Raw genomic sequence first — 15,167 nt, forward strand, 5'->3', positions numbered from 1 at the left:
GGCTGAATCACGGCGGTGCCCGATCGCCCCCAAATTTGAATGGTGAATCTCCCCGCTCGTGTTATCGTTAGAAACTCGGTCTTTGATGCTATTCCGACGCTAGATCGATCTGAGTTCCTTTAATTCTCCTAATTCTTCTTCCTCCTTTCGTTCTCCTCCTCCATTTTCAAGCCAATTTGACTCCTTGAATCCAATCCACGCCCAAAATCAACATATGGCTGGGAAATCTCTCATGTCATTCATTGGTTCCACGTCCAATTCCACTTACTACCTCGAGGGATAACCCATGCCGGCAAATCAACTGATTCCGGTGGAAGATTACACGGTGGAAGGAGTAAATGCGATCTGGGCTTAGCCCCTGTCAACGGTGCCCAGCTCCTTGGCCGATTTGGGGCCGATCGGGGACTCCCTAGTTCGGCCGAACCCGTCCCGGTCCTGATCGGCGCACCGCTCAGCAGCACCGATCACTCTCCCCTCGCCATGTGACAAGGACCAAGATTTGGGGTGATTCGCTTGCACGGAGGCCGATGACGGGGGAGTTAAGGCCCTTGACGGCAAGGAAATTATTTCAAGATCAATTAAAGGCCAATCCACCTCCCATCGAGAGATATGTTGGCACTCTCTACACCAAGGCAAGAGATGAAGTGCTACATAAATACAAGACACCCACCGCTACTCCTTCGACGCCACAAGGCGAGAGGTTTCGCATCATGGGAGTGAGGACTCCTGGCGATGGGTATGGCAAGGGCTTGTGCCGTCCTTTGACTCCCACGGAGAGATGAGGCGGTGGAGTCGGTGGATTCCTCACCGGTCAAGGTGGGGCGTCACTTGACGCCACCACCTATCATACGGGAGGCGGGACATTTCCAAGACGAAGAAGTAAAACCGCCCAAGTCATCGGTCACTAAACTCATGAGTCAAGTGAAGAAGCTCCGTACCAAGAATATGGAGTTGAGTGACCGTAACGCGGAATTAGGTGTTGAACTTGCTGAGCTTAGGCATGATTTCAATACCTTTAGCCGTGAGATGTGTTCTAAGATCAAGTGCGCATGTGCTGAAATGGGCAAGGAGGATAAATATTATGCGGATTAGATACTTCCCCATCTAAATAATGAGTTTAGAGGCGCTATTTAGTTTATTTTCATTCTTTGCCCCAATGTTTAATGTAAGCGCCTGGTTATTATAATAAAGATGGCTCATTGGTGTTTACCCCAATGGAAGCCTTTTATTTTCATTATGTTAAATAAAGTTTTAGGTTCCAAATAAGTGTGGGGGAGGTACTTCGGACTCATGACGTGTAAACATTGAAAATTATGCAAAAATTCTGAACACCTGACAGTTCCTAAACTTCACTAAAAATTGCAGAGCGTTTGGGCGTTAGAGGGGTTACCCATCCTGGCCCCAATCTCTCTCAATTTCGTTAGGTAAGCATGTATGCACGTCTACTTCATCATTCTCTCCTATTTTTGATTAGTGCATGAGCAGAACTAAATGAAAATCAACTCTAAGCCAAAATTGAAAGTGATAAACTCTCAACTAATAAAATTTTCCTATGATTAATCTTGTACACTTCTTATTCTTGACTATATTTGTCACTTGTGAACAAACATCTACTTTAGGAAACCTTGTTCATCTAGGTAATTGTTATATGAGAGATGGTTAAGATGACTGTTGACGGTCGTTATCGATCAGTTTCGACCGTTAATATTACTAAAATAGAGGAGAACTAGTTATGTTTGCAATGCATATACATGTTAGAATAATAATATTCCACTAGTATTTGGTTCACTAACCTTTTGCAGAGAATAAGTATAAAGTGAAGGAGAATCGACATCAAATCAGACGATAAATCAATCGGACAATGTCGAGAATCAGACTTATGTATGAATAGGTGTTAACAACTAAATTTGGTAAGATGTGAACCAGGTTCAACATTAGGATCGAGGCGGATTCGATGAAGAGATCGATTCGAAGAACAGAGTATGCATCGGCTGTGAAGGTATCGGCTGGAGTGTACATCGGCTGAGATGGATCGGACAGAGGATAGCTGATACATCCGATGGAGGTAATGCAGCCGATTACGATGAGGATGGTTTCAAGGTTGTTTCTAGAATCGTTCAAAGTGCTTCACAGGGATTGCCACGATGGAGATAAAGCTCTCGGTTTAGGCCATTGTATCTATTAATTAGGATATTTTATGTAATTTCCTTAGAGATATGTTTGGGCAAAAGTCTGCCGCAAAGACTTATGGTATTTTAGAGTTTGTTAGAGATAAGAGTCGTGTCCGACAAGGACATATTTTGTATCTCGGGTATAAATATGACCCGAACCCATGTAAACAAACAACACACGTTCAATACAATCTCGGTGCATCGCCACCCTTTTACTTTCGTTTACTTTCGACGAGTTCTTGCTTTTGAGTTGAGCTGCATCGGTTTCGATTTTTAACTAGAGGTAAAGCTTGTTATGGCGGCTTGCGTTCTCGGGATTAGTGCTTCCATCTTTATGACACTCTAATCTTGTTTATGTAATTCGTCGAGTTATCATATATCCTATATAATCTCTGGCAATATTGTTATTTAACTTTTAATCGGCTAATATCTATTATTGGAAGGCAGCCGATTAGATTAAATACCAATGTTGACCTAGATTACATAGGATATCCACCATCCTATGAAACATTCAACAGCTTGATTGTCTAGATATTGTCCTTCTTTTCATACTTATAGCTACATCAGTTGAGTTTGACCTTATAAGTCGTTATTAGAATTTCAATCTCTAGCCTACTTTTTGGTTGCCGATTAGGGTAGTATCAGAGTTTCAGCCGATCTTACCTGATTTAACTCTTTTATATCTTATATGTTTGATTGACATGTTAAATCTACCCTTTATGTTAAGATCTTATCGCATTTAGGTATATTAAGCTTCCTGTTTGATATATTTTGCTTGCTTTAATATCTTAATATAGAGTAGTATCGGAGTATTAGCTGATACATGCTGGATCTATCTGATCGGCTATGCTATAAATGTCTATAATCTTCTTGTTAATATATATTTCAATCTAAGTGATTTATACTATCTCGGCATGGCAACCGATCTATCCCAATCACTTGATTTAAGTATATTATCGACGAAAGTATTATATACCATTGATATCTACAGCCGATCGAATAGATTTAGTTCTTTCTTGCCTATTTATGACTGTCGATCGATTCAAATATGACATCGGCTCAAAGATAAATGATACATATCGGCGACTGGCCGATCGGCTATCGTTTATGGATTTAACCACTATTTTCCTGTATTTATTTCTTGTTGATTGCAGGATCAAATCAACTGGCACGCTCATGAACCTAAAGGCAAGATTTTTGGACCTGCACTGAAGTTAAGCAGACCTTCTAGGCCAGTGTGTGTTTTTCGCATCAACAATAGGCTAAGAACTCAGAATTGACACGATCAATTGGGCCAAAATTCACAAGTCTATAAAGAGAAGAAGTCCAGGAGGTCGCCAGTCGAAAATGGGCTGGCCCCCATCTCCACCGTTGAGGCCAGGGTTCGGCATGGACGTCCAGGATTGCATCCCAATGACGGTTGGAGGGCACTTCGGACAATTCCCCTTCCACAACCGTCATATCTACCTCTATATAAGGACTTCACTTTCTCACTTCACTCACACACCTCAAGCAAAGCTTTCTCATATCCTCCCAAGTTTAGTTTAGTATTATCAAGCTAGTGGAATAGGAATAGAGTAGAAATTGGAGTCCGGAAGCCTTCGGAAGAGTTCGGGTATGGCTCTAGTAGCTCTTCTCTTCTCTTTTGTAAGCTTTGTATTATTATTAGAATACTCTTCTTTATACATTTATGGTATTGAAATACTTTCCGAGTATACGAATGCCAACTTTACATTATGTTCATGTTATACTTATTATACTGCTAGCTTATCTGGGAGATGCTTTGGTGCGGGTATAATGTTTGCACATGCAATTACTCTATATCATGACGATGATATTAGAGTAGTATCTGATAGTTTAGGCGTGGTGTCTAGACTACAGGATATCATTATTTGGGGTTATATGCTGCGGATGAGAGGTGGGCCGCTGATGGTGACAGCTCAGTACGGGTATTCCTCCACGCTTGTATATAGTCCTAAGTTAATTTCCTGGGGAGGGTACTCCTCTGTATTTAGCCTCGGTTGTATGGTCATGACGGACTGTCGTAAGGAACTCGACAGTCATGGGTGGCTTCTCAAAGTACCAGGAGGGCATCAGAAAGAGGGTATTAGCTAGTATATCAGATAACTAGGATGTATATCAGATAACTAGGATTGTATCCATATTGGTCTCCCTAGTTTTACTTGGACAAGGGGGTACCTATGGGTATAAATATGAGCTCCCCTAGGAGGAGAGGGGACAAGCCACAAGACACAACATATACACAAGCCAACACACGCCGTCAGATCTCGACATCAGATATTAGCCTAGCCATACCCCATCTGATGCCTACGGAAGCCGGCGAGAGGGATCTAGCGCCATCTCTGATCTCGACGAGTTCGCACTTGAGGAGGAAGACTACCATGTCGTCGACTACGAGTTGGTTATCTAGCCGCCAAGTCGATGACAGTTAGATAGGTTATCCCATATATTGTATTTGTGTGATCCAGATGAATAAAGAGCAACACCGGCTTTGGCCAACAGGATGTAGGACTATTACCTGTCAGATAAGGGGCCCGAACCTGTATAAAAATCCCTGTCTCCATCTCTTTTACCTCAATCTCGCATATACCCTGGTACCAACGATCCGCATACTATCCAAATACCATAGACGTGATCCCAAACATCGACATTGTGGTTCTCACACAAGGAAGTGGCATTAACCGGACAGGCCTCTTGGGATTCTTTATGTGGGCATGATTCCCGAGGAATTTTGAAAGAGAAACTTTCATACTCCTTTGTGGAATGCTTTCTCCTGTCCTCCAGAGTTGATGTCTCAAGCTTGTCCATGGCCTGAAAGTTCTCCTTGCCAAAGGATGCGTCGTGCAATATCGTGGTTGTTTCTTAACAACTGTTGGGAACAACATTTTGATAGCCAGAGGGACAAGGTTCATGCTCAATAGGAGGTTGTGATGGTGGTTCTATGGAGAACACTTCAAGGGTCTCACCGGAGTCTTCTTTCTGAATGAATTGATAAGCATCCGGTTCTGGAAGAGATTTAGGGGACTCATGAAGCAGAACCACCATTACATCCTCTATCGGCACCATATCATGAGGGATGTCTGTCAAAGAATTCTCATGATCATTCTGAAGATCATCCCTGAAGTATAGAGTGGATCCCAAAGTTTGAAATTCTTCGTTCTTCGGTGCTGATGGCTCGGGAGAGGATTCTTTAGCCGAAACTGATGATGTGGAAGGATTTGATTCAGATTCGGCTATTGAAGGATCCTCTTGTTTTGACACCGATGCCTTCTGGATGGGTTCAAAATATTGCTCTACAAAGGAGGTGTTTTCTAGAATTCAGTCTAGAATTTCCTTGCCTTCGGATGGAGTTTTATGCATGAACGACCCTCCAGCAGTGATGTCAAGATAAAATGCAGACTTCTTACCTAAACCTGTATAGAACTGTTGCAACAACACGTATTCGGGTATAGACAAGTTTGGACTAGATCGTACCAAATTAGTAAATCTGGGCCATGCCGCACCTATTGATTCCTTATTTTCATGCTGGAAGCTGAGGATTTCTACGCGAAGGGCAGTGATACGGGTTACTGGAAAGAAGGCAAGACAGAATCTACCCTGCAATCTTTCCCAGTCACCGTTTACACACCCACCGATAGATGTGTACCATTGTTTCGCTCTATCTTCAAGAGAGAACGGAAACAACTTCCACCACACAATTCCTTGTGCCATGCCTCGAATCTTAAGGCATGAGCACAGCAGCTCAAACTCCCACAGGTGATGGTAGGGATTTTCCGGTGAAGACTAGATAAAGGTTTCTCCCTAACCATGTTTATGAATTCAGGGCGAATTTCATAGCCAATTGTAAAAGTTGGCTCCGATGAAGGAAGTGGCTCATAAAATTCGCCCCGAAGAGTAGATAATTGGAAGATAGATTGTGGCTACATGAGCGAGAAGAGTTTTACAGGAATACTTCTTTGGGGTAGCAGGGGTGAAGGTAGAAGAAAGAAAAAGTAAAAAGGATACGAGGATGAACAAGGTTCGGAGATAAACAGCAACCATTCCCCGGCAACGGCGCTAGAAATGCTTGTTGGTATTTCTTACAATCATAGATAGAATCCGCAAGCGTACAGATATACCGATGTAGCACTTCCCTACGGAGTATTCCAAGGGTATCGAATCCAAGGGAACGTGTGTGATTATCTGTTCCTCCGGTTCATCCAAGGACAAAAGATAAATATGGGCAATGGGTAGAGAGGATTTTCTAGTGAGAAACACTGTCTAAGGAAAGCTTAACTTTAATCCTAATGCGATACTTCAGGCACTGGCAACCTGCTGTTCTCAGATATCACTCTACTACGTACCGGATAGGAGGACTTAAGTGCTCTTGAGAGCTGTCACCACCTCTACACCCATATCTTAAGTGCTCTTGAGGGCTGTCACCACCTCTACACCCACCTGTTGATGCGAAAAACACACACTGGCCTGGAAGATCTGCTTAACTTCAGTGTAGGTCCAAAATCTTGCTTTTAGGTTCGTTAGCATGCCAGTTGATTTGATCCTGCAATCAACAAGAAAGAAAGACAAGAAAAACCGCGGTTAACTCCATAAACGATAGCCGATCGGCTAGTCGCCGATGGCGTATCATTTATTTTCAAGCCGATGTCATATGTGAATCGATCGGCAGTTATAAATAAGCAAGATAAGACTAAATCTACTCGATCGGCTGTAGATATTAATGCTATATAATCCTTTTGTCGATGTATATTTAAATCAAGTGATTGGGATAGATCGGTCGCCATGCCGAGATAGTATAAATCACTTAGATCGAAGTATACATTAACATAAAGATTATAAACACTTGTAGCATAGCCGATCAGATAGATCTAGCATGTATCGGCTAGTACTCCGATACCACTATATATTAAGATATTAAAACAGATAGAATATATCAAACAGAAGCCTAACACACTTTATTGTAACAAGATCTTAATATAAAGGGCAAATTTAGCATATCAATTAAGCATACAAGACATAAAGCTAAATCAGGTAAGATCAGCTGAAACCCCGATACTATCTCTCTCAATGATCATAAAACAAAGAGAAAATTCCCTATCTAGCATCAAAAAAAGTTGCTCTTCCCTCTATAGCACCCAAACTTAAAAATTTACCTATCTAGGCACTTCTAAAATTTCCCTTCCCTATGTAGCACTTCCGTTAGTTTTTACACTTGACGGTGTTAACTAGCAAGAGAAAAGACGGTTTCGCCCTTCTTTAGTTTTCAGACTTGCCCGTACATGATTGTTGGTATTTTAGACGTGCTTTCTCTTGATTTAACGTAACACTGCAAATATAACATGTCGATCCACTCTTTTGAAAAAAAATAATTATCCTCTTGTGGCTTCACTTGTCATTAATTAACTTAAGTAATTAATAACCAACATCATGTACTGGCAAGTCTGAAAACTAAAGAAGGGCAAAACCGTTTTTTCTCCTGCTAGTTAACACCGTCAAGTGTAAAAACTAACGGAAGTGCTACATAGGGAAGGGAAATTTTAGAAGTGTCTAGATAGGGAACTTTTAAAGTTTGGGTGCTATAGAGGGAAAAGCAACTTTTTTTATGCTAGATAGGTAATTTCCTCTAAAACAAACCAGATATCATAATTATAAATATTACTTAATAGATCGAACTCAACCGATGCAGCATTAAGCATAAAGACAGGTATGAGATCTAGGCAGGATGATGAAAACCTACAAGAGATGATAGATATACGATACAATCTAGATTAATAACAAAACATAACTCTACCGATTGCTTCCTAACAATAAGAACCAGACGATAACAAGTTATATAGCGCAACTAACATAGATTGTAACGTGTATATGATAACTTGACGAATTACATAAACAGGGTTAAAGTGTCATAAAGATGGAAGCATTAACCCCGAGAACGCAAGCCGCCATAACAAGTTTTACCTCTAGTTGAAAATCGAAACCGATGCAGCTCAACCCGAAAGCAAGAACTCGTCGAAATAAACAAAAATAAAAAGGGTGGCGATGCGCCGAGATTATATTGAACGATTGTTTTTTGATTACATGGGTTCGGGTTCTATTTATACCCGAGATTACACTTATCTCCAACAAACTCTAAGATACCATAAGTCTTTGCGGCAGACTTTTGCCCAAACATATCTCTAAGGAAATTATATGAAATATCCTAATTAATAGATACAATTGCCTATCCGAGAGCTTTATCTCCATCGCGGCAATCCCTGTGCAGCACTTCAAACGATTCTAGAAACAGCCTTGAAACCATCTTCATCAGAATCGGCTACATCACCTCTATCGGCTGCATCGGCTGTCCTCTGTCCGATCCATCTCAGCCGATGTACACTCCAGCCGATGCATACTCTGTTCTTCGAATCCATCTCTTTCTCGAATCCGCCTTGATCCCAATGTTGAACTTAGTTCACAACTTACCAAATTTGGTCGTCAAAACCACCTCTAACGTACTATGGGATACGCAGCAACCACTAAAAATTAATTACCCACACACCACATCTATAAAATTAATCACTATATACCGGTAAAGCAATCACGGTATATTACTGGACTATAGTGAACAATGATCCTGTATGCTAATTAGGAACTAACCAAGAATAATTCTCACTAAGCAAATCTTAATTTCTCATAATGATATTTCTATTGAACTGAGTAATCAATAAAGTACAAGAATAAGGAGAGGATTACCGATAACTCCGGAATTCCTCCGACTTCTCCTACTTTACTCTTTCACTTATTCTAAGTATACTATAGAACATATAAAGAAGCTAAAGTATACTTACTTAACTCTTTCACTTATTCTAAGTATACTATAGAATATATAAAGAAGCTAAAGTATACTTAGAGCCTCTTGTAATTCAGCTCTACATCGGTGTGTGTTGGAATGAATGATGAGAATGGGTATTTATAGGTGGAGGTGCCTTCGGAGGATAGAGTTTCTTCCAAGCATCCAATAAGCATCTTCATCCTCCTAGTGCCAAGTGTCCAATTTCTGACGGGTTCCACCAGTGAAAACGACATAACCGTCATTGGGGAACGATTAACAACCGAACGCAACCTGGCCTGGGCTAGCGGCCTCCGTAAGGGTTCGGCCGAACCCGGGACGGATCCTTTCACTCCGGTTTTCGGCCTGGACACTCATTTTGGGCCCTTCAATCCATTGGTATGAATGTTTGGCCCATTTGGAGGTGTTTAATTGGGTTTCTGGGTCCAAAACTCCATAAGTTTGGATACGAGTTTGATTCTCATCCTCCTTCATGTATATTTCTTCTTAACTTAGATAGTTTGTCACCTGCATACGAATATACACCAACACTTATGGAAGTTGTTAGAAATAAACCCTACCACTATGTTGGATGTTCAATGTTTATGGTTTTATGCAGATATTGACGGTGTTAATTTAGTACTTAACAGCCGTCAACAGTGACTTACCTACCCAATGTCACTCAAGCCGAGTCCGGAGGAATGGGTGAGGGTTTCAGGATTGGGGGTTAGTGTAAGACGTTTTGCAGAAAAGCCACTATGGTTTTCATGTTTACAGCGCTACCCCTAGAAGCGGAAGTTTTTCTTCTTCGTGTTGTTTTTTTCTAGAAGGCGATGGATTATATGTAAGAAATACAACAGGGTGTCAAGCGGTCCAAGGATGTATGTGATATTCCGTGCAAATACAAAGAGCGTTTTGCACAAAAAAAAACGCTTATCCTCTCCCAAGGAGCCAAAAAAAAATTCCTAAAAACGGAGAAAATCGCAACTGTTAGGGTAGTTATAAGCTGGATATAACCTCCCAATTTCACATTTTGATCTTATTATATACTTTTCAGCACTAAAAGAAAAGGCACACAACCCTACTGGTCACCAAAGCATGTAGGACACCTATTTGACATCCCAACTGCAAATACAAGGTGCATCTCCTATTTGAAATCCCAACTGCAAATACAAGGTGCATCTCCGGGAGGGCCTTATACATGTATGTGAGCATGTCCACAGTTGCGCTAAGGGTTAAAAAGAAAAAAAAGAAGCGCACCCTTTTACAAGGATTGGCACAACAAGATGTGATCCCAGAAAATTCATCAATGCGCACAAGACCAGGAGGACGATATCCTTTGGTGTCACCTGGAGAAATGGTGCAAACGCTACAAAGAGGGAACTACATCCAGGAGCGTTGGATAGTTGGAATACTAAAGATCACCTCTTCTTTGCTGCTTTTGCGTCAGATTCAGATTTCCACACTATGTCTTTTAACTCTGACGAGAAATTGTTGTAGAACTGCATGCAATTTGATAGAAATGACGTTAATCGTTCTGAAATCATCAAGAAACAACTAGATGCTGGGTACTATGAAATGATTTTTTTTTCAATGACCCACTATGAAATGATAGAATATACAAAGTTTGATAACATACATTGTGAAACTCCAGCGTGTCCCCTCCAGTTTTACGAAGCTCAACCATGTGGAGTGATGGAGCAACCTCGAAAACCTGTGAGATAGCATGTGAATAAGTTCTTTTATTAAAGCAAAAGTTACTAAAGCATTGCACAGACTTAACAGATACATGTCAATTTAGTTTCCAGTACCTCCGTTGCTACAGATAAATGGCCTTTTCTTCCAGTCTTATCACCTTTTAACTTCATCTGGAGCCCAACAAAAAAGAACAAATCCAAGTTACTTCTGAATGGCAAACATACTGATGCAAATTCTCAAGGAAACTAACAGAAACCCACATAAAGCAAACTAGTCAATACATAGCCGTCTAAAATGCTACAAACCTTATAATTTTGTTTCCGCACATTGAAACCAAGAGGTCCACAAGCTTCCTCTATTTTAGACATGATCTCCTGTGGTGTACATTGAGATGTGAAGGAAGTTTCCCGCTTCACCATTCCCTATATATATTAGGTAGACTCATACTATTTAGTAAACGATTAAGGAGTACAGCTAATAGGATGATAAATTGATCAAAACATAATTGTTCTGTCGGACTTAGCACATAAAGAAAAGAGGAAAATATTAGCAAAATTATATTAACCGATACCAGCTTCCAGAAAGAAGCACTCCAATCTATCTAGCGCATAACATATTCTCAACATGGAATTATAATATTGGACTCTATCAAAACCTACCATCATTTCCTTCTCAAATAAATTTCCAAGGTTGAATCCCTGTGACCTTGAAATTAGAGCAAACGCATTCATGGATTCAGGCTTTTCTCTCTTCTCTGCCACGAGATTCTCCTGAAAGGTTAAACAAACAAACGTAGCAAACAAAGAAGTGGTTTTAACTCAGGTTACAAATCGTATTTTTGGGAAAGGATGCAGGTTACAGATAAATGTTCAGCTAGCATTACCTCTGAACAATCGAATGCAGCATCAACATCATCAAGGCTCACATCTTCACCTTGCTCAAAAAGTGGTGGTTTGTAATCCTTTTTGAACCAATCATCTTCCAAAATTTGTGCAATTGTTATTCTCTGCAAAGAATATAGCTCATTGTTTTCTGACTTCTCTCAAATTGCCATCATAAAAGGCTTCAAAGAGGATATACAATGAAACTCATTGGACTAGCAGCAGTCAGCTGGTCAAACTGGTTAGCTGAAGATATATGTCCTTAATTGTCACTTACTGTGCAGGGATTAGGATCAAGTATGCGCTTAATGAACTTCTTCGCACCTGAAGAAAACCAGTGTGGACAAGAAACTTTTGCCTTGCAGATCTGTGAAGAGAACATCAAAAGTCTATCAAGTTTACCAATGAAATTCACAAGAAACATTAGAATGCGTGCATGTTACACATACTTACCAGTTTGTAAAGGGTCATTAGGTTGGGGTCATCGAAAGGTAAATATCCAGCCATGAGGACAAATAAGATTATGCCGCAGGACCATACATCAGCAGCCATACCATCATAACCTTTATCAGCAAGCACCTGAGAGAACAGTATGAATATATGATTCTTACATCTTTTTGGAGAAAATACACGAGTTTAATCAAAGGCAACATGATTCACCTCAGGTGCAACATAATTTGGTGTTCCGCAAGCAGTATGCAGAAGTCCATCCTCCTAAATAAAACAATCAAAATAGTTTACCAAAGTTACTTCTTTCAACTTTCTTGTCACCAAAACAAATAATTATGCGTCCAAAGTTCATTTGAGGTAATAGTGCAAGTTAAGGAACAAGTCAATTAAACCAGAAAAATGCTAGAAAACCCAAACACATCACATTAGGATAAAGAAACTGGTTAATTTTTTAACAACTACAAAAACATACTTCTGGGTACTAGCTAGATATCATACTTTTGTTTGTGGAGCAAACGCACTAAGGCCAAAATCTGAAACTTTAAGAGCTCCATGCGAATCAAGAAGCAGATTCTCTGGCTGCAAATGGCACATAAAAAATATGAATGAGAATACATCCATCCCAGTGGAGATTACCCAGAAAGGAGGTAAGCAGGATAATTCAACAAACCTTCAGATCTCTATGGTACACTCCTCTGCTGTGGCAATAATCTACTGCATTTATAAGTTGATGGAAGTATCTCCTTGCTTCATCTTCTCCTAGTCTCCCAGAATTGACCTAGTTGATAATAACATGATGATAAATGGGTCAACTTGTATGGTCCAAGAACTGCGGATTAGTTAGTCAGTATCAAAACAGTCAAATGTGCCGGTTCAACAAGCTACTCTTACAGCATGTAAAAGCAATTTGTACATAAACAAAAATAAGAATCGTGATATCTGGCACAGAAAGTTCATGGGCCTTACAATCTTATCAAAAAGCTCGCCTCCATCAACATATTCAAGAACCATGTATATCTTTGATTTGCTAGCCATGACCTGTCAAACACACATTGAATGTAAAATTCTCATTGAATGAGATGAGATAAAAAAAAAAGAAGGGTATGAGTGGTAATGACGCTATTGTTCCTGCAAAGATAGCAAAGTACCTCATGCAACTGGACCACATTTGGATGTTTTATTAGCTTCATTGTGGAAATCTCCCGTTTGATCTGATAGAAGTGGAATATGAGGTTATCATTCACAATCGAAAGCTCAAACTGGAAAACAGAACAGCTCGAGCAGGGACATTTAATTGTGCCAACACATCATATGGAAAATCACATATTTAACCAAAAAAAATACTAGTTTTTCCACCAAACAATGCATCAACCAATGAGTGATCTAGCACGGAATGTACAATACCCGAGTTTCCCCCCAGTCAGACTGAATTTATAACTCCCCGAGAAAAGTAGAACAACTCTTGCCACTCCTACGAACACCAAAGCTAGCACAGCTTTTTGCTAGGCAGAAAGCATTTGATTAAGACAGGGTTGGCATCACCGCATCGGAGATATTGTTATGGTTACATGGCCCAGCTTGATAATCTGTTGTTACATTTCCGATTCAAACTTGATACAATTCCATCTAATTTCCTTTAGATCAGAGCAGATTTAGCCCGCTGGACAGGCGGACACATGACCTTTCTTCAATCACAAACAATCCAAACAGACAGAATCTTGACAATGGTAGAGACGTAGTAAGCGCATATTCTCGTTTAATGTTTATTAATCCCCATGAAGATCCATCTTTTATAATAATCTAGCATCTATCTAGAATAATTTAGGATTCTTAATTCGATCCCCTCCGAGAAAAGATCCAACTTGTTATTACCTGATGTCTAAAAAAGAGATAAATATTCAATTTTGAGGATGATTAAGGCGGCGGACCTGCTCGACCATCTTGTGGCGAAGCACATGGTTGCGGTCGAGCACCTTGATGGCGAGGGTGTCGCCGGTGCGCGTGTCGCGGGCGACCTTGACCTTGGCGAAGCTCCCCTCCCCGATCGTCTTGCCGAGCTCGTAGCGCCCCACCCTCGTCGTCCTCCTCGCCGGCCCCGCCCCCGCCCCCGCCCCCGCCGCCTCCGCCTCCGCCTCCGCCATCAATCCCTCCCGCAGATCAATCCTCCACCGCGCGCCTCGCCGCCTTCCGATGATGGGATCGAGGAGTGCGCGCGTTGGTAGGTCGCACGCAGGCTGGATGGCTTGGGCGCTCCGTGCGCGCGCCTCAAATAAGGCGGAGATGCGTTGGTGGCAGGTGTGGTGTGGGGTCCGGTCGGGAACCGCGTGGGACGAGACGTAGGCGGCGCGCGGCGTGCGGCACGGATGCGTGCGTGCGTGCGCGCGCTATCGTTTTGGCCGTGTGCAACGCGACGCGATTCACAGTTTTCACAGGCAGTGGCCCGAACTCTATCCCAATCCCACCACCACCCCGGCAAAAAAAACGATTAATCAAACTCGAAAGCAACACGCGTACGTAACGAGCACGCGCGAACGCGGCATTTAACCGTGGCTCCTCCTCGGATGGATAACTCCAAATGTGGGGCGAGATTTTACGTGTTGCCACTTGGAGATCGCTCCTTTCGGTTTTCTTTACGCTGGAGTAGGGAAAATCTCGCCGTCGTCCACCACCGTGGCCACAGCGACAGGCAACGAGCTAGTAGTAACCCTGAACATGCGTGCTTTGCACCTTCCTCGAAGGAGCACCCGTACGGTGCCGTACTCTCAATCATTCCTCCGTTGAAAACGACGCGCTGATCCATCCGTGCTCCACACGTCCTCCCCTGAACAAACTCTGGCTCTCCTCTGAACAATTCACCGCGACCGCGACGACGACAAAAACGAACGTGTGTGATCTTGCTACTGTATGCCGTTTGCTGTGTTGTTTTTCCAGCAATCATGCACGCAATTAACCTTGCCTGATGTGGTCGCTGTCGGAAGCGGTGCGCCACGAATCAGCAAGCGGCTAGCAATAGCAATAGCAATAGCAGTAGGCCAGTAGCAGCGTGAATGCATGATTGATGCCGCGATGGGGCCGAGAGCCTTATCCTGCGGCGTCACGCGGGGGCACCACACCACCACTAGCGCCTCGTGCCATGTCCCG

General features: G+C 41.9%; 1 protein-coding gene across 1 annotated transcript; it reads right to left on the bottom strand.

Moving 5' to 3' along the window:
* Positions 1–10,010: 10,010 nt before the first annotated feature.
* LOC127766797 (CBL-interacting protein kinase 9) lies at positions 10,011–14,182 on the bottom strand. Its single transcript, XM_052291943.1, has 14 exons — positions 13,955–14,182; positions 13,175–13,237; positions 12,993–13,064; positions 12,697–12,804; positions 12,525–12,605; positions 12,237–12,290; positions 12,030–12,155; positions 11,854–11,943; positions 11,579–11,701; positions 11,355–11,465; positions 11,001–11,117; positions 10,809–10,865; positions 10,637–10,711; positions 10,011–10,499 (listed from the first exon to the last, which is right to left on the bottom strand). Exons 1-14 carry the CDS (start codon positions 14,165–14,167, stop codon positions 10,419–10,421), a joined length of 1,371 nt encoding a protein of 456 aa, XP_052147903.1. The 5' UTR covers positions 14,168–14,182; the 3' UTR covers positions 10,011–10,418.
* Positions 14,183–15,167: the final 985 nt, after the last annotated feature.

This window comes from Oryza glaberrima, chromosome 3 (assembly GCF_000147395.1).
Source record: "Oryza glaberrima chromosome 3, OglaRS2, whole genome shotgun sequence".
Lineage (NCBI taxonomy): Eukaryota > Viridiplantae > Streptophyta > Magnoliopsida > Poales > Poaceae > Oryza > Oryza glaberrima.

Coding starts and splice junctions, on each gene's coding strand:
- LOC127766797 (XM_052291943.1), bottom strand. CDS start 14,167: ATGGCGGAGGCGGAGGCGGAGGCGGCGGGGGCGGGGGCGGGGGCGGGG. Junction 12,805..12,992: donor GCGAGCTTTTTGATAAGATT/GTAAGGCCCATG, acceptor ATTATCAACTAG/GTCAATTCTGGGAGACTAGG. Junction 10,500..10,636: donor ACACGCTGGAGTTTCACAAT/GTATGTTATCAA, acceptor AATTGCATGCAG/TTCTACAACAATTTCTCGTC.